Source organism: Mesocricetus auratus, unplaced genomic scaffold (assembly GCF_017639785.1).
Source record: "Mesocricetus auratus isolate SY011 unplaced genomic scaffold, BCM_Maur_2.0 Super-Scaffold_100013, whole genome shotgun sequence".
Lineage (NCBI taxonomy): Eukaryota > Metazoa > Chordata > Mammalia > Rodentia > Cricetidae > Mesocricetus > Mesocricetus auratus.
The window spans coordinates 24,855,415-24,874,951 of NW_024429196.1; the positions used below are offsets into that span (position 1 = coordinate 24,855,415).

The 19,537-nt window shown below is 38.7% G+C and overlaps 1 protein-coding gene across 5 annotated transcripts in view; it reads right to left on the reverse strand.

Moving 5' to 3' along the window:
• The window catches only part of Celf2 (CUGBP Elav-like family member 2), an 826,625-nt gene that overhangs the window by 404,195 nt on the left and 402,893 nt on the right, over positions 1–19,537 (reverse strand). For all 5 annotated transcript variants that reach the window (XM_040756181.1, XM_040756182.1, XM_040756178.1 and 2 more), the window contains one exon: positions 2,001–2,036. Coding sequence is in view for 1 of the 5 variants with exons in the window: in XM_040756175.1 (XP_040612109.1) it covers positions 2,001–2,036 (36 nt within the window). In the remaining 4 variants the exon portion in view is untranslated. The remainder of the gene's footprint in view (positions 1–2,000; positions 2,037–19,537) is intronic.

Below are 19,537 nucleotides of genomic sequence, written 5' to 3' on the forward strand. Positions count from 1 at the left end.
CTTCCTAGCCACATATCACTAGCTAGCAGTTGCCTGAATTGAAATTTTCCATTTTCCTTTGATGTCACAGCAAGAGCATGCCTTTATGGTTAAAAGGATAAAAAACTCCAAGTGTCATGTTCCACTAATCATTAGCTGACAAACAAACAAAATAACTACAGATCCCTTGTTCTAAATAGTACCCATGTATTAGAGGGCTCATTTTCTAGTGACAGGCTGAAGAAATTTGAAGACAGGTGGAGAGCTGAACAAAGAATGGAATACTACTAGGCTGTGCAAGCAAATACTTGCCAAAGAAATAGTTTAGACACAAAGGCGAGCATTCATTGTGAAATAATTACATTATTTTATGTTAATGTGCAAAGAGGAATACTAGTCAATGTTTATATCCCAAGCTGCCCCTGGAGAAAGCTAGCAGAACACCTGAGGCTATATTAGATGCATAATTGAGAAACAACTAACCTTATTTCTCATACTTTCATACATGCATGAAAATGACTTCAAGTTGCAGTTAGAATCAGATTGCCACTGTGCTGTTGATTTTAAACATTATTCAACAATAGAATAGCAAAATTCATGACAAAAAATAAATAGGCTCATTACGAAAATACCACCCACCAAACTAAAGAAGAGAGCATTCTGTCCCTTGGGTAATAAACCAGCTACAACAGAAGATCATTCCTGGGGAATATGCGAATAGCTGCTTGGTATTCACAATAAAGCACTGGTTAATAGAATTCAGGAGGCTCTGCAGATTTTCAGACATATGAGCAATTTTCATCTGCATGATTACAGCATGGTGTGGGTCTTCTTTGACAATACAGAGGTGGTCTGTGTCTTAGTCATAATATAAAAGTTTGGAAGTCATTCCTCATTCCATTATTTCAGGATTAACTTCTTCACCACAAACATGAGTAGACACACAGCTCTACCCCTCCACAAATGATGGGCTGCTCAAACCTTGAGGACAGACGTTTCCCAAAAGAAAAAGCACTATGACATATAAACTCAAAAGTGATATATAACTCAGAACACACTCAGAGGTTTAACCTTGCAATCTAGGACACCTTTGGGATACTTCTTTTAGATGCTATCCAAAGAATGAAGACACACATCAAGTTTACTATTTCGATCACAATAAACAGTTTTTGGGGACAACATCAATTATGATTCTACAAGCAAATTTTTCTTAACATACAAAAAGAGCTATATTGCTTCTCCCTTCCATACTTTGATGACCCATAACCTCCCATCTCCTAGTGCTATTCAGAATTATATTGTTTGTTTCTTGTTCAGTTCTTGAGATTATCTTAATGAACATTCAACAGTTCCCAACCAATTCCCCATTTCATGTTAATAAATTCTCAAATGGTTATTAAGCACCTTCAAAGACTGAGTACAGGTTTTGGTGCTATGGCCAGATCCTAGATACACAGTCTTCAATAAAATGGCTTTTAAAAGGTGGCCACCCATTATTGTTTTTCTATTTTTCTTATTTAAACCATAATAAGAATTACAAATGTGTTTATATAATCCAAACTCTAATCAGGGTCCTTAGCAGAAGCACAGGGTTCTTTTATAAATCAATTAACCTCCAAATACAATAATAATAGGTAGATTTAAAAAAAAGACACAAGTATCTCTGATTGTCAGTTCTTTTGACTCTAATAAAGGAATCAGCATTTTTATGATTTCTGGGGTAAATACAGTTATTGTAATCTACGTATACAGCATCTATCTGTCTGTTTGGTTGTCTGTCATCTACCTGTCAATCTGTAGCTGTAAAGATGTAAAAAGAATGAAAATGATTATGAGAAATCATTCATAGATATTAGCCTTATTACTTCTTGATGATATTGTTTCAATGTGATTCAAGGACTCATACATATTCTTTTGGCACAATAATATGAGAAAATGAGAATCCCTCTTCAAGAAGACATAATACTCTTCTCTGTATATTTCAAAAATCAGGAGGAGAATAAGAAAAGCCAGCTGCTCACCTTGGTGGACTTCCAGATAAACCTGTGGCAGTCTCTCTGTTAGAGAAAAAAAAAGAACAAGCATGATTAAATTTATTGTGGTAAATACAAAAATCAATCATAACATATAATGCTACAAGGCATTGTGTGAAGATGATATGGAACATGCAGGAGATTTATCACATTTCTCCTTAATTTCCATAAACATCTCAATGGTTACTTTCAAAGTAAAATTTACACGTATGTAACAAAACTGCTTCTGCTTTCTATCAGTAGTTTTTAACTGAGATTAAAATACTGAAATTTTAAAAAATGTACAATATCCCGAAGAAAAATTGGTGAGAAAAAATATATCCCAAACTACCTTTTAAATATTTTCAATGAGGTGGAGCATGGCAATTTCCAAGAGTCACTTAAGAGCAGAGGACTTTAGGAATATTGCTACATGGTCTTGGTCATCTGCAGCTTAGGAAGGAGCATGAACAACACAAAATTCAATTATTTCAGCAGCAGATTATTGCTTCTCTGTTTTCTTTTCTTCCTTACAGTGTTTTATGATTTTGGATTGCTGAAGACTAGAGCTACCATAATTCAAATGTATTAAAGAAACACAAATAACTAAAGGCTGAGTAATGTAATAATAAAAATGACCAGACACTAATGTCAAGACTGTTTCCTAAGGACCACATTGTGTCTTTAAATCACAGATGTATTCTTATAAACATAGAGAACAGAGAAAGTTGGAGGAGACGGAAGTTTTATGTTGTAATATTTTTAAAGTAAAAGAAGGGGTTGGAAAGATGGCCCAGTAATTAAGAGGACTGACTGCTTTTCCAGTGGATCTGGGTTTTAATCCTAGCACCCACATGCTGGCTCACAATCACCTTGGTCTACAGTCACAGGTATTTGATGCCCTTTTCTGGCCTCCATGGGGAATATATGTACACTGTGTGCAGGCATACATGTAAACAAAACATCTATACATATTTTTAAAATAAGTAAAAGAGGGCTCAACTTTAGACTAAGGGATTGAAGATATAATTTTTCAGAAACAGAAATTTAATGTTTTAAGGGTCATGTGATATTTTGAGGACTCTCATTAAAGATATTTACACACATAAAAAAATCAATGAATTTACACACCCCCAAATGTTGCTCAAGATCACCAATGGTTCATGACTTCCCTGGAACTCATGCTTCAACCTGGTTAGGAGGGTCATCCTTTAAACTATTTCCCTAACTTATTCAAGAAGTCTAAATAAAAGACTTCATGCTTCAGGAACCATACTTGCCCATGCAGCTTCTAGAACTGTCTTTCTTCTTGTACTTACTGTCTGTGGTAGTATGTAACTACTGTAGGGAAGTGATGATTCTCACAGAGCCAAGCTCCTTCAGATAAAAAAGGAATGACTATGAGTTCAGCTGTCTTAGAAATATTCCCTTCTAGCTTATGTTTTCCTTACTGTAAAAATGGCTTTCAAGGAAAAAGTTTCCATTCTTTCAGAAAAACTACCCCAGGAGACATTGTAAACCACCATATTGTTGAATTTGTACATGTTCATCTGTAGAGGGAAGTTTCTGTCCTGCCCAGCCCCTCAGCCAGTTTAGTCCTAAATAAGCACACAGAGGCTTATACTAAATATAAACTATTTTGTCAAAGGCTCAGGCTTCTTATTGGCTAGCCATCTCTTAATTATTAACAATTTCTATTGATCTTTGTATCTCCATGTGGTCTTGGCTTACTGATGATGCCCTGCTCTCTTCCTTCCTTTGCAGCTAAATGGCATCCCCCTGACTGTGCCTATTACCTTCCTCTATCCCTGTTTGGATTTCTTTCCTGACTAAATCCTGCCTGTCCATTGGATAAAACAGCTTTATTCATCAACCAATAAGAGAAACATATATTCCCAGCATAGAGAATGACATCCTTCATCATCCATCTATTTTTTTAATGTGTGTGTGTGCGTGTGTCTCTGTGTGTGTGTGTACGTGAACGTGCATGCACATGCATATAATTTGGGAGTTTTCACATGCCAGAAGATGTTGTTTCTGCCTCATTCCTTTAAGACAGAGTCTATCACTTGAACCTGGAGCAATGCTGATGACAGGCTTTATTCAGTGAGTGTCAGTCCTCTACCAGTCACTGGGCTGGTAATACAGGCATGCACATGAAAATGCCCATACAAAATTGATTATTGTTCATTCTAGGTCTGTGAATAATTGTGCTGGTATTTAATGGGGATTGCATTGAATCTGTAGATTGCTTTTGGCAGGATTGCTATTTTTACTACATTGATCCTACCTATCCAAGACCATGGGAGATCTTTCCATTTTCTGAGGGCTTCTTTAATTTCTTTCTTTAAAGGTTCAAAGTTCTTGCGATACAGGTCTTTCACTTGTTTGGTTAGCATTACCCCAAGGTATTTTATGTTGTTTGAGGCAATTGTAAAGGGTGATGTTTCTCTGATTTCTTTCTCAGCCCTTTTATCATCTGTATATAGTAGGGCCACTGGTTTTCTTGAGTACATCTTGTAGCCTGCTACTTTGAGTGCTCAACATTCTTAGCCATCAGGGAAATGCAAGTCAAAACAGCTCTGAAAATAAAAAATTCCAATGACAGTTTATTCTGGAGAGGATGTGGAGAAAGGTGAACACTCCTACACTGCTGGTGGGAGTGCCAACTCATACAGCCACCCAAAAGATGCACAATCATACATTAAGGACATCTGCTCAACTATGTTCATAGCAGCACTATTTGTAGTAGCCAGAACCTGGAAGCAACTTAGATGGCCCTCAACTGAAGTTTGAATAGAGAAAACATGGTGCATTTACACAATGGAGTACAGCTTAACAGTAAAACAAACAAATAAGCAAACAAAAACAACAATGGAACCTTGAAATTCGCATGCAAATGGATGGCACTAGAAGAAACCATCCTGAGTGAGGTAACCAAGTCACAAAAAGACAAACAAGGTATATACTCACTCATATAGGGATTTCAGACATGGATCAGGGCATTGCCAGCCTGCAATCCTATTTCCAGAGAGTCTGGGAAACAGGGACAACCCTAAGAGAGATATGCATGGTTCCCTGGAGAAGGTGAATGGGACAGAATCTCTGAGCAGATTGGGATCATGTGGAGGAGGGGAGAAGGAGCTGGGAGAATGAAAGGGGGAGAAGAGGAGGGGAGAGGAGGATATGTGGGCGCAGAAAGGTTGAGTCAGGGGAAGAATAGAGGATAGCAGGATGAGAGATACCATAATAGAGGGAGCCACTATAGGTTTGAGAAGAGATCTGACACTAGGGAGATTTTCAGAGATCTTCAATGATGACACCAAGTGACAATCTAAGCAATAATGGAGAGGTTACCTTAAGTGTCCTCCCGAATAATGCCATCCTAGAGCCTTCATCCAGTGGCTGATAGAAGCAGAGGCAGACACCCATAGCTAAACACTGAACTGAACTCCTGGAACCCAGTTCAGAGAGGGAGGAGTGATGAGCAAAGAAGTCAAGACCCATCTGGTGAAACCCACAGAGACAGCTGACCTGAACAAGGGGAATTCATAGACCTCAGACTGGTGACTGAGAGACCATCATGGGATTTATCCAGACCGTCTGAACGTGGGTGTAAGTGAGGAAGCCTCAGCAATCTGTGGGGCCTTGGATAGTAGATCAGTATTTATCCCTAGCATACAAATGGACTTTGGGAGCCCATTCCACATGGAGGGATGCTTTTTCAGCCTGGACATGTGTGGGAGGGCCTAGGCCCTGCCCAGGGTAGATTTTGAAGATCCCCCATGGAAGGTCTCACCCTCCCTGGGGAGTGACGGGGGATGGAGTGGGTGGTTGGAGGGGGGCTGGTGAGGGGCAGGAGAGGAGGGTATGGAGAGGGAGCAGGGACTGACCTGTCAAGCAAGCTTGTTTCCAATTTAAAGAAACAAAATAATTTAGTATCTACACAAGAACTTTCTCCTTTCAAATAGAATTTGTCCCTGTTAGTGAGACAGCTACAAAACACCCTTCTCTCATTTTACCCTTATACTAACATTTAGCACAATAAAAGTACCTGTTTAATGTTTATTATTCATCATGCTAATGACACATACATTGGTATTCCATAAATACCTGTTCAGCCTATCAGAATTGCTGACATTGAGAGTTAGATCTATGTTCAGAGTGAGCTCATAGTAATAGCAGCAGCCTATTGTTAAGCCATAACTATCTTTCTTTTGAGTTCTTTAGATAATTATTTTCCTTTCCAGATTACACATTTTCTAATACTATAAGTTCTTAATATCTTTCAAAAATACGTGGTTCATGCATTATAATAAACCAATTAGCCTTGGCATTTTCTGGCATTTGTGGCCAGATAATTTTCTATTGTGCACATGAGATGCTGTTCTGGGGATTTTCTGTGGTTTGGATCTGCAGTATCTGTCCAAAGTCTCATTTGGAAGAGGCTTAGCTCCCACCATGTAGACCCATGCATTGAGAAATGACAAGAAAATGAGGGCTCTGACACACTGAGTTCATGAATACCTCAATGGATTTATCATCTGATGGCATTTTTTGGGAGCAGTAGAAATGAGGAAATGGGGATTCATTGGAGGAAGTAGGTCAGGAAGGACAAGTCCTAAGAGGGTGTATTGTTCCCATTCTCTGCCCATGTCACTCACCACTTGACCTAAGGGACTGAAAACTTTGAAACCATGAGTCAATGTAATTGTTCCTCCTTTAAAATCTTTCCCACAGTGGTTAAAAAGCAGCTAACACAGCATCATAGATTATTTGGTGGCTTCCCAATGTTTCATTCTCTAAACATCAGAAATCTCCACCCTCTCCTACTCTGTTACAACTACCCAAAGCAGCTTCAGACATTGCTAACTGTCTTCCAGGGACAAAACTGCCTTCACCTGCAATGATTCTGACATAATAAAAGAAGTACTCAAGATTCACCTCTGTTTCAAATCTCACTGGATTAACAGCACTCTCCAGTGCAGTGGCTGAGCCTTCCCAACAATGCCTGCTTCAGTTTGGCTCCTCCCACTTAAATTTCCAAAGTTACTGAGAGGACCACTTCCCCCAGTCACTGAGAGCAGCAGTACCATTACACATTTTATATTTAACTAATCATGATGTAGAACTGATGAAATACAACTGTGAAAAATGTTCTTATTTCTCTGAGAACTAAATTGGATACTTTGGGAAGATGAAAACTGAGTCACTTAAGAAAAGCTGATGTGAAATTCGTTCCATGGACAATAAAATTCAAAATACTGAGGAAAGGATGTGAATCTCATAAGTGTCTTCAAGTTCTTGCTTTTCTAACAAACAAACAATGAGCTGGAAATTCCAAGTAGTGAATTATGGGTAGATTTATGTGTACAAGTCAAAACAGAAGTCTACCTAGCAGATCTGCATTCTCAAAGAAGAGGCATTAGCTCTGCCTTTGCTAGAAAAACAATTGGTGGGAAAGAAATGACCTTCATCACGTTTCTAAAATTCCACTTGGTACCTCAAAGATTTAAACAGATAAATCAAGCTTGGTGTGATAGTAAAGAACTGTGACACTAGAGTTCAAGTCTCAAAAGTAAACAAGCTGGTCAATAACAACATAACCATTGTATAAGGCCACAATGATGAACTACTCAGCATTTTTGAGATAAGCAAATCAGAAAAAGCACAGACTTCTAAAACAAAGATTTTTTAAATCAGTTTTAGAACATTTATTAATACTAACACACCATTTCAATTATTTATACATTTCCTTGAATTTATGGCTTTTGTATGTGATTGAGAGATGTAAATGCAACAGATGATACTACGCAGTCAATTCTCCTACATAATCCTACTATGGGAATTCAGTGCTGGTCACTAGCATCGTATCTTCATAGCCTTCTCTAATACTTACTCATCTGACACTCCAAGCATTTCATATACATGCTTCCCCTAGATGACTGCAGAACTGATTCTCCTTTAAAGTGTTTACACTCCAAGGAAAGCTAACATACAGGGTACAAAGCAATGGGTACTTTCTCATATCCTACTGTTAAAGGTGTTTTAGTTATGTTTCCTGTTGCTGTGATGAAAATAATCTGACAAAATCAATCTAAATAAAGAAGGATTCATTTCATCTTACAGTTGGAGGGTACATCATGGTGGAGAAGCTTGAGGCTACTGGTCAAGCTGTATCCACAACTGGGAAGTAGAGAGCAATGAATACTCCTCTCTATGAAGTCCAGGGCCCAAGCCTAGGGAATGGTACCTTTCCTCTTTGGATTGATATTATCACCTCAATTAACCTAATCTACAACATCCCTCTCATTTAAATAACCCCTCATAGACATGTCTGGAATCTTTGTCTCCTAGTGGTGAGCCCAGACCCTGACAATGTTGCAGTCAACACTATCACAGAAAGCAAGCTCTTTTAAGTAAGGTATCACATCCCATATAAAAAAATTGAATACTTGGTTGCTAGGCACTGAAGAAACTAAAAATCTGGGGCTGTAACAGAAGCATATCATGCTTTCTACTTGGAAGTAACTCCAGCTTCTTTAGCTCATGTTTAGAAATGGCTGTGATTGGGGCAATATTTGGAATTGAATCATAGTAACTTCCTTCATTTCATTTCCAAGTTGCTTTGATTTCTCCAAGAAGGCAAATGTTTAAAATTAAGTGAAACCAGTAATGAAAGAATTGACAAAGTGGAATGATAAACTCAAAGGAAAAGGATCATCCCAAGGTCTAGGAAGTAGAGCAAGTTGGGAAGGCGCTGGGTGTTCCTCTTGGGCTGTGCAGGCTAAGCCATGCCCTTGATTTCATGAGGCCCTCAGCATCTAGGACAGACTAATAATTCCACCTTTTAATCTGGGGCTACTGGTAAACTGGAGCTGGAGGGCTCTGTAGAAAGACAACTTTAACAAGACAGGGAGGGGAACTAGAAGACACAGATATTTTTCAGCAGCAGACAAGGGTTGCAGGCATGTTACATGGTTTTTATAGATATTTTGAATTCCTTTAAAGAAAAACATTCTGTCAATTTAAATATATAGCACTTTGCCAGTGGTGCCAGACTTTATCAGTTCCTGAAGAAACATGCATCCTTATCATCTCCCATCCTTGTCCCTTCCTCACACGTGCAAACAGGTCCCTTTTAGGATGTGCTGAAACCAGAACTCACCATATATCTTGGCAGCATTCCCATTTCCTAAATCAGCTGGCAACCATACAGTGGAGGACATGAGCCTCCTTGTGAGTGTGGTCAGTATGATAAATGCGTTTCAGAACTGGGATGTTTATTTTCCAAGGGAACTTTGAGTCTTCAAAAGTACAAAGACTTTCTTTTTCAAAATAGTAAAATACATTTCATTTTTATTACTTATTCCGGTCCTAGATTTTAGGAAAGTTTCAGATATTTTAATTAATTCATGGTGAAACAATTAGTATCAAATAGACATCTTTCCTTCCCTCCTTTTCCATTAACTTTTTGCCTTCTCTTCTTCCTTCTCTCTCTCCTACCCTCCCTCCTTTTCCCTCCTTGCATTCCTTTTTATCTTCATTTCCTTCCTCATCCCTTCCCCCACATCTTTCTGCTCCCTCTTACTCAACTTGAGACAAACAGGAATTCATTAAAATCATCTGTTTCCAAATAATGGAGAACCAAGAATCTAGCTTAAAGGCATCATTAGCAAACTGTGTATTGACTCAGGGCTGGGTCACTTTTTCTTGCAAGGTGACCCTTAGGTCTAAGAAATTGAGAACAATCTAGACATTCTAAGTTTTTTTCCCTGGTTTTTGGCAAAACCCAGATACTCCTCAGAGCTTGCCCTGCTTTCCCTCTGTTTTCTGTTTATTTTTGTTACCTTTTGAACTTCCTCAACTTTCACTCATGTGCTAAGATGTGTACACATATATACATGTACACAGCCATAAGCATTTAATATATGATAAAACCTACTATTGTACACACACGTACTTGTAACTGTTCATACATTGTTCTGGAATATTCCTTTACACTGTGTGAAGGTGTATGATGGGTTTAATAAAGAGCTGATATAAAGGTCAATAGTTAGGCAGGAAGAGGTTAGGTGGGACTTCTGGGGATAGGACTTGGGAAGAAGAAAAGCAGGGTTGCCAGCCAGATGCAAAGGAAGCAGCATGAGCACTAAGGAGAGATGAGGTAATGAGTTATGCAACAGAATGTAGATTAAACTAAAGGGGTAATTTAAGTTATGAGAGCTAGTGGAACAAGCTTAAGCTAAGTCCAATCTTTCATAATCAATAATTAGTCTCTGTGTCATTATTTGGGAGCTGGCAGTACAGAGAAAGTCTTGTTATATATGGTGCCCAATGAAGGGTTTGAATATCCAAGCATAGGGCCTGAAAAAGCTAAGAAAAATTCTGGACTAGGAACCAGATCTAGCTTCCTAGTCCTGCAGTCTCTCAGGTGGGCTGGTACTCACTGCCCTACAGAGGTATGATCACCACTGGCTGGCTGTGGCCTGGCAGGCAGGAGCTAGCTGCCAATGCCATGTGGAAGTTGACATGGCAGTTTAACATTTGTCTCACACATTTAGAGGATGCTACAGATGCTTAGTAAAGCCAGGTCCAGACCCAGAAAACTTCTAAAAAGATACAGTACGTTTAAAAATGTGCTTAAATACTGAAGAAAGGTAAGAAAATGGGTCTAGACAGTCACAGGAAAAGTATTTTTTATAATAAGTAAAAATTTAAAAGAGTAAAATAATATAAAACAAAAAGTCATGTAAAGATGTGAAATACACATGGCATCTGGATGCTGTATGGTATTTTGTTGACTATGAATTTTTTAAATGCTAATGAACAGAAAATGACAGCTGCTGAGAGACACTGGATTGTGGAAGGCACTGCTGAATTAAAACACCCTATTATATTTTAGGGATATTAGCTTCAAAATGGAAGTGAGACAATGTGTTGCATTGGGGGGAGATTATGCTTTTATTTTCACAGGATTCCTTCAAAGTTAATCAATGGAGATCAGATTTGACCAGGGGAGAGACTTTCTGAGCATCTTGGCTACAGACAGAGACAAGAAAGACTACAGGATGTGTGATGCATATGCTGATCCCTTAACAAGGGAACAGCTCTGAGACTGGGTGAAACATGATAAATCTTGTTGACTACAGAATCCTCATGACTTATTATTACATGTCATCCTTTCATATGGCATGGATAGAGATTTATATTACAGTTTTGTTATATAATCAAACAGACTATAACATTAACAAATGCCTTTTACCTGCTCAAACATAAAACAAAATATCTTTAATTGACTTGTGCTTTACTGTACATTCCTTACTTGTGTTAATACAGATGTAGATGATACCTTTAAAAGTTTGGGTGTTTTCAGGAAAGAAAGAACCAGATACCAATAAAGACAAGTAGCCCAGGTGATCCAGACTCTCAGAATGCCTCTGTTACAGTTTCCTCAAAATTCTGCATCCAGAACAATTTCAAAGCTGCTAGCTAAGATAGTCCAGCTCCAAACACTATTGTCCAGGCAGTCAGCTGTTTCTATCATTTCTATAGTTTTGGAAGTTGTTTTCTCTACACTTCTTGTTTACTCAGTTAAGATTACATCCTTCCCCAGTCTCTGATGGAGTTGAAGATGAGATAGTTATAGTTTTGCTTGTTATCAAATTTAGAAAAGAAACTCATAAAGTATAAAGTTGAGAGACATAAAAGCTTAAATTGTTTACCTAAAAAGATGTTTTGAGGTCTAAAAAGGTAGTTTTGGGTTGGTAATACAAGTTCTGATAAAACAACGATTAAGGTATAAAACTTTGGACTATTTATCCCTGGCGTACAAATAGACTTTGAGTGCCCATCCCACAATGAGGGATGCTCTCTCAGCCTGAACTCTTGTGAGAGAGCCTAGGCCCTGCCCTGGATGAAATGACAGACTCTGGAGATCCACCATGGAGGGCCTCACCCTCCCTGGGGATTGGAATGGAGATTGGGTGGGGGACTGGGGGGCCTGGTGGAGAGGGTGGGGAAGGAGAGGAGGGAGAGGGAGTTGGCATTGACATGTGAAACAAGCTTGTTTCTAACTTAAATTTTAAAAAAAAGGAAGAGAAAAAGAGTTTTTTTAGGAGTTTTTTTCTCCTAAATTGCCTAATAAAAATGGACTGGGCATTATAAATGTAATTTTTTCCTGATAATTGTTCTTACTGCATACAGTTTTACTATGTTAGATTTAAAACCCTTTCCTTTTAATTTAGACAAAGGGAGGGGGCTGTTGTGAGATATTTTATTATATTGTGCAAGAATATGCCACTGTGATTGGTTTACAGAAAAGCTAAACAATCAATAGCTAGGTTGGAGGTATAGGCACAACTTCTGGACAGAGAGAGCTCTAGGAAGAAGAAAGGGGGAATTGTCAGCTGGATACACAGGGACATGCAGGAGGAGAGGTAAAAGCCACGAGCCACATAGTAGCACGTAGATTAACCCACGTAGAAATGGGTTAGTTTACATTGTAAGAGATAGTTAGAAACAAACGTGATATAAACCCAAGTTTTCATAATCACTAAGAAGTCTCTGTGTCATTATTTAGGAGGTAGCTGGAGGGACAGAGAAAGACTCATTATAATACCTACTGGGGTTTAATTGAATTACCAGTTGCTGATTTAAACTATTTTCAGGAGTTTATTCACACAAACCTAGTACAGATTTAATGAAATAGGGGTTATTATGAATGAACTATGGGGCCCTCAAGACAAAAGACAAGACAGGAAAGTGTTCATCACTTGCAGAGTAAGAATCTGAAATGAGCCCAGGTACTGTATTATAAGGCTGACACACTTTAAATCATATATGGAAGCCATGGTTCTCTCTCTCTCTCTCTCTCTCTCTCTCTCTCTCTCTCTCTCTCTCTCTCTCTCTCTCTCTCTCTCTCTCTCTCTCTCTCTCTCTCTCTCTCTCTCTCCTATAGAATCATATATTACCCTATTCATTCTTGGTGATGTACTATCACAGTGAATAACAAGGGTCAGAGATGTGATTCAGTTGGGAAAGCATAAAATAAGCCCTGATTATGTGCCTAGTATCACATAAATCCAGGCCTGATGAAACATGCCAGTAATCCCAATAGTCAGAAATTGAAGGCAGGAGTATCAAGAGTTCAAGGCCATCCTCGGTTACATAGAGGTCAGCTTGAGATACACAAGGTCCTGTATCACAAAAAAACAAACAACAAATTTTACAGATGGAAACAACATTCTAGACAGGAAACAAAGAGGAAAACACTCAAATATTTGTTATTATTTTTACATGGTAGATGTTATTAAGAGGAATTAAGTGTGGTCAGTAGCTAGAAACTAAAATCTGGGGTTATGGGTAAGCTATAGCTATGTATACAGAGGTCCTTATGCACATCTTTGAAGACATAACTCAGGAAATATAGGGATGCCTTATGCAGTCTCTTCCACCCTGTTCTTGTTTCCTATACTCATCTTTCCTTCACATGAGCTCATTTCCTTCCTTCTTTCAGGGACTCTTCCTGGAGTAACCCCTGACCCCCACCCCAGCAGGAGGTGTGTCTGTTTAGAAACAAACAAAAACATAGACTGACCCAGCGTATACGTTCATAATGCTGATGGAGACAAGAGGAGACCAGACCCTATGATGAACTCAGCTAGTCACTAGGAAACTGCAAATTCCCCCCCAAGAGATACCTCCTGTTGGTAGAGGTGGCTTTGCTAATCCTCTCTTGTGTGTCCCTGAATGCACAGTGACTTAGCCACAGTCACAGACATGCTTCTGCCTTCTGCCTTTCACCAGCTTTGCCAAGGCATGAGGCGGGAGTGGGGTGGAACTTTCTATGCCTTTGGGCTTAAAAGCAAACACCTGTGAGGTAGCATTTCTCTTTGTTACCCAATATACTTTTGGGATTGGACTGTCTGATTACAATACCTGGATAGGTTTCAGGCTTTGGACTGTTGAGAGTTCTCACTATGGAAGACAGGACTTCTGTTTACCAAATCCCTCAGGTCACAGGAGGAACAGAGTGGGCAGGGTTTGGAGCTAGGGGCTTGCCTCTGAGAGAAGGCAGACATGCACTCAGATTGTCAGAAGGGTCAATGCAGTAGAGAAAAATGGAATCTGATTCGTGTCCTGTCCAGTTTCCTTCTCTTAGTCCTCATTTTCATCTTCAGAGATGTTGCTTACTGTCTTAGTTGGCTCAGAACTTATTCATAATATTTTAGTATTCTTTCTATGACACGACTGAAAATGCCTGCTATTGTCTATGTCCTTGTGCTGAAGTGCCTTGAAAATCAAATTGCTGGAGGTTTCTCTTCATCAGCACTGAAAATAGCCCATCTGACCCGACTGGTCCACAAGAAAGGCCACTGTTTAAATGGCACTGCTGTCCCTTCCTTCACTTTGAGGTAGTATTAAGAGCTTTCTTTTTCTTTTCTCTTACAAATGCCATCTTGACACTTGGCTCATGGATCCCTCTAGGAAGATGAGTCTTTCTCTAGAACTGTGAGTATCACTATGAGGTGGAAGAGGCCCCCACATACCCTTGGCTCTGTGTATTAATCATTGTACTCTTGATGTTCAGTGAATCTACTACCATGGTTAAATAATGTAATATAGTTAAGTACCCGAATGGATCATCAGTAACAATTCCTGCTCATTAAAACTCACTTACATAGACTTCATCCATGGCAAATGTTACCAGCCCTGGAGGACAGTTGCTGAACCTGGAAATGGTGCATTAAGTTTCATTTACCAACTTGCACTCTCAGAGATGAAAAGGAAATGCAAAAGCACACCACAAAATCTACAGAAATTATGTGTAAGGATGGGTATTAATTTCTTCTGTTACTGCTGTGACTAAAAACTGACAAAAGCAATGGAAGGAAGGGAGGGAGAGAGGGAAGGAAGGAGACAGGAGGGGAGGGAGGGAGGGCTCTCATATGTGGTGGGTGAAGTCAATCATAAATGTATAGACAAGTGGATGGGTAAGTGTAAATATCTAAGTGACTGGAGAGATTTTTATCTATCTTATTACACTTATCACTTTGTATGTGTGTGTGTGTGTTTTTTAATATTTTTTATTTTCCATTTTAAATTTAGATAAGAAACAAGGTTGCTTCACAAGTCAGTACGAGGTCCCTCTCCCTTTCCCTCCCCTCCTCCCGTGCCCTCCCCCCAACTCCCCCCCCCGTTATCCCCTCATTCCCCCAGGGAGGGTGAGGCCCTCCATGGGGGTGTCCATAGTCTGTCATTTCATATAGGGCAGGGCCTAGACCCTTCCCCAAGAGTTCAGGGTGAGAGTGCACCTCACATTGTTCTATGGGAGTCCAGAGACCGTGTGTATACTTGGGATGGGTACTGATCTGCTGTGTGTGTTTATATGTGCATAGGTATGTGTGTGCTTATGTGTATGTATATCTGTGTTTGTGTGTATATAGTTGTAGGTATTTTTGTGTGTGTGCATGTGCACTTGAGAGTGCACACTAGGAATTGAACTTTGTGCTATATGCTAGACAAGGACTCTACCACTGATACAGATCAGTGTCACTAAACTCCTTCTGCAGATGGAAGTTTTGGTGAAACATATCTGGAAAGATCTGATTAGCAGAATAAATACCACCAAAGTCATGACTGGCAAAGCAGATTCCATTTCTGCAGGGAAGGATGTTTATCTTAGACATGTTCAATTTTCTAAGAATCTAAAATGTAGGAGCCACTGCCTTGATGAAGAGTTTAAAGTCAGGATGGAAGGCACAGGGGGAATGGAAGGCAGGAAAAGGAGGGGAAGGCAGCATAGACTAAGGGTTCCTCAAATGAAGTGACATGCTGAAAGAGAAGAAGAGATGTGCTACATTATCTCCTGCACTTTGTAGAATGTTCTAGATTACCTTTGGGTTATTCTATACCTCCTGTCTGGTGCTATGAGCTCTTTGAAGACACAACTAGAATTGAGTCCTCAAGGCTCTTTTGGCCTACACTCAATTCTGTGACATAAGGGGCAGACCATTACCATTAGTTGCAATGTCCTCTGGCACAGAGACAGTTGGCCAGAGGACCCCTAGTCTGTACAAGGATATGGAAATCAAATGTGGACTGGTGGATTTTTTTCCTTCTTTAAAAGTTCACAAGAAATGATATCATAACTAACTCTGATCTCAGAGCAGAGAGCTCTTAGAAGTCAACCACAGAAAAGAGAAGAAATGAAGGCTGTTTTGATGTAACAACAGAAACGTTTTGTTTCTTGTTTAATTTTTTTTCAGAGAAGTTGCTCTTACATCATAAAAACCTTCTGTTTTCCTAAAGGCAAAAAGCCCACTCCTTGAGACAGTGAGACTGCTAAGCAGACAAAGGCATTTGCCATGTGAACTGTTGGGCTGAGTTCAAACCCCAAAACCTATAGAAAGCAGGAAGGAGAGAACTGGCTCCACAAAGATATCCTCTGACCTCCTCATGCATGCCATGACACATACTGATACACACACAAGCACATATGCACACACAATAATAATAACAAATAACATCTTTTCTATAATGCAGTATTAATTTTAGATAAACTTTCCTATAGTCACAAGGGAAGATGTTCCCATCAACTCTCATTTTACAGAGGAACAATGGGAAGGGGTGCTGACAGGTTCATATATCCCTAGGGACCAAGGGCCAGCCTTTGTGAATACACAGAATACAAGGCATTTGTGTGTGTGGGGAGGAGTGGCAGAGGAAGGGAGAGGGAAAGAGAAGGAGGAAGGAAGGGAGGGAGATCCTTCCATGAATAAGATAATTTTACCTATCTGAAACAACATTATTCTAAGCGTCATTAGCAAGGGGACAGCTAATGTCATTTTAGAGCCTCCAAATTTTCCATGTTACTTCTTAGAGCCTCTGCTGGGTACATTAAATGTGATATTCATATTAACTCTGAAAATTCAAATGCATGCATGCAGTGTGTCAGCCACAGTGGGTCATGTCCAAGTCGCTCATTGAACCATCTCCATTATGTCCTGTTCTGCAGCAATGGGAAATTTGAACCAACCCCAGATGAAATCTACAACCTTCAGCTCATTCAGAGATGACAATTATGTCTCTGCAATCACTAAAATAAAGAAATAAAATAAAACACCCTGAAATGGAATCAACAGCAAAAGAGCTAAATTATAGATAAGAGAATATTCATAAAACTATACCTCATCTCATGAACGTGGGCACACTGCCTCATGCCAGGATTTCTTTAGGCATTGGTGATATTCAGTATATTGCAATTGAGTGCAATTACAGTTAGCTATAATTAAGAACAATTACAGCTTTTATTTCTCTACTTGTTCTTTAAAAGCACATTTGTAATAAAACTTTTTTTAAAAGGTGAAGAATATAATTATACATCCTTATAACGTCTCAAATAATTAGTTTGACTAAAGTTTCCTCTGGAACAATTTTCATTTTAACTGTCAGATCTGCCATTTATAGTCAATGGAACATACTTTAAAAAATTCCATCATTAACCTTTTTCACCCCATATAGCTGTATATGAATTACTGGTACAAATGAAAGGTTTCAGTATTTAAATATCTAGGGCCTATTGCAAGGTAAATTTTTTACTAATGTTTGCATGTATATGTGCATGCACACAAATGTGTGCATGTATGTGCATATTACGTATGTGTGTGCATGTGTATGTTATGTATATGTATAATTGTATGTAAGTACATGTGTATATATATGTGTGTGTGTGTGTGTGTGTGTGTGTGTGTGAATATGTGTATGTCTTTGAAAATAGAAGGTAATTTGTAGAGAATATTTTCCTGATAAAGATTTTGGAGAACGGTTGTTTTTTGCAAGCAACCATGTTCTCTATCTCATAAATTGTAAGATACTGCTCTGCTTATTTGCTGTGTATTTATGAAGTATAAAGCCAAGAGTTCCCAGGATTATGACAGAGTTTCCTTCAGTTACTGGACTCACAGAATGAATGTCAATATGAGCTTAATTGGGAACAGTGAAACACTGCATTCTGATAAATCTTGGTTGCAACTCAGCTCCACATCATCCTTGCTGTGTTATTTGTTATATTCCAGGTCTGAACTTGATGGTCACCTTTGGACATCTCTGTCACCAACGTGCACAACAAGGATTGGCTGGTGCAAACAGCCCAATAAATTGAACATGCACAGTTCCCCAAAAGAGCCTTCTTTTTTTTTTAAGGTCTTTGCCATCAATGTTGAAAATAACAGATTATTAGTCTTCTGAGTGGCTGAGTTGAACATCAAAGAAAATTTGACAATATGACCCTGGAAATTGAGGATAATCTCACTTCTTATCTGATTGAGTCAGGAGGCCTGGGAAACAGATGGTTTGACAAAATCTATGCACCTTGAGAATGAGCAGTTGGGGTAAATCATCTCTCAAGGTCCTTTCCAACCTTGAGATGACCTAACACTCTGAGTTCAATCAGACTAAAAGGGGCACATGTGGCTGTGATGGGGTAGACTGGTGACAAGCTAATCCACAGGACACATTTTTAGTATAAAAGATATTAACCTATTGAGATACTGCTGTTACTCATATATACTCAATATTACAAATCCTGAGAAAGATTTTGATGTGGTTTATAATTATATATTTACCAAAATATTCGTTATGTACTTTTATATGATATCTACAAAGAACTATGCACTTGCTATGATTTTATCACTTTGCCTTGTGATACATATTTTACCTTTTGTTCTTCACAATATTTTTATGACCATCATTCACATGAGAAAACCAAGGCTCAGAGGAATTGAGTAAGTGAGAATTCAGGCATATTAATTCTAAGACATGTAAGTAAAACAAGAAAAAGAAACAAAACATAGCCAGTTATTCTTAAGAGACACCAAAAGTTAAATGATCTGAAAGTCTCTAAGAATTTTAAATTCAAAGTAAGAGGGAACTAAACAGAAAGTTCCATTTCCAACTTTAAATATAAATTCATAAACATGTATTCCACTTTCTTTGGCACAGACATACTCTTTTCTTATCTTTCCTTTCTTGAGAAAAAGATGATATGTAGAGGCTGACCTCACACTCTCCATTTCCCTGCCTCAGCTTTTCTGAATTCTTCTATTACAGGTGAGGTAGAGATTGTCTATGTAAAAGGTCTATGTGTCTTAAGAATTTTAAGACCAGAGGAGGGGTAAGATGGCATTTCTTAGAGTTGGGTGTGAGGTAAAATATTCCCTTAAATTCTTGGTTTTCCATCATCCCAAAGTGTGTGTGAAGGCATGGATATTGGATCATGTAGCTGTCTCAAACCGAAGCAATTTATATCTCCAAAGATAACGTAATGTTGAAAGCAACTCTACTGTTGCTGTTCTTAAGTCTGTGGAGAGGTTAAAAAAATGATGTAGACTCCAATGTTGTAAGATAAAATTATAAAGCATGCTGAGTTATATAAAGAATGTTACAGAATAATACAGTTTGACTGAAGGATATTTATGTCTAAAGTAGAAAATAGGGAAAGATACTCCATGGGTAGATTTGAGTTTGAGTATGGACAGCAATAG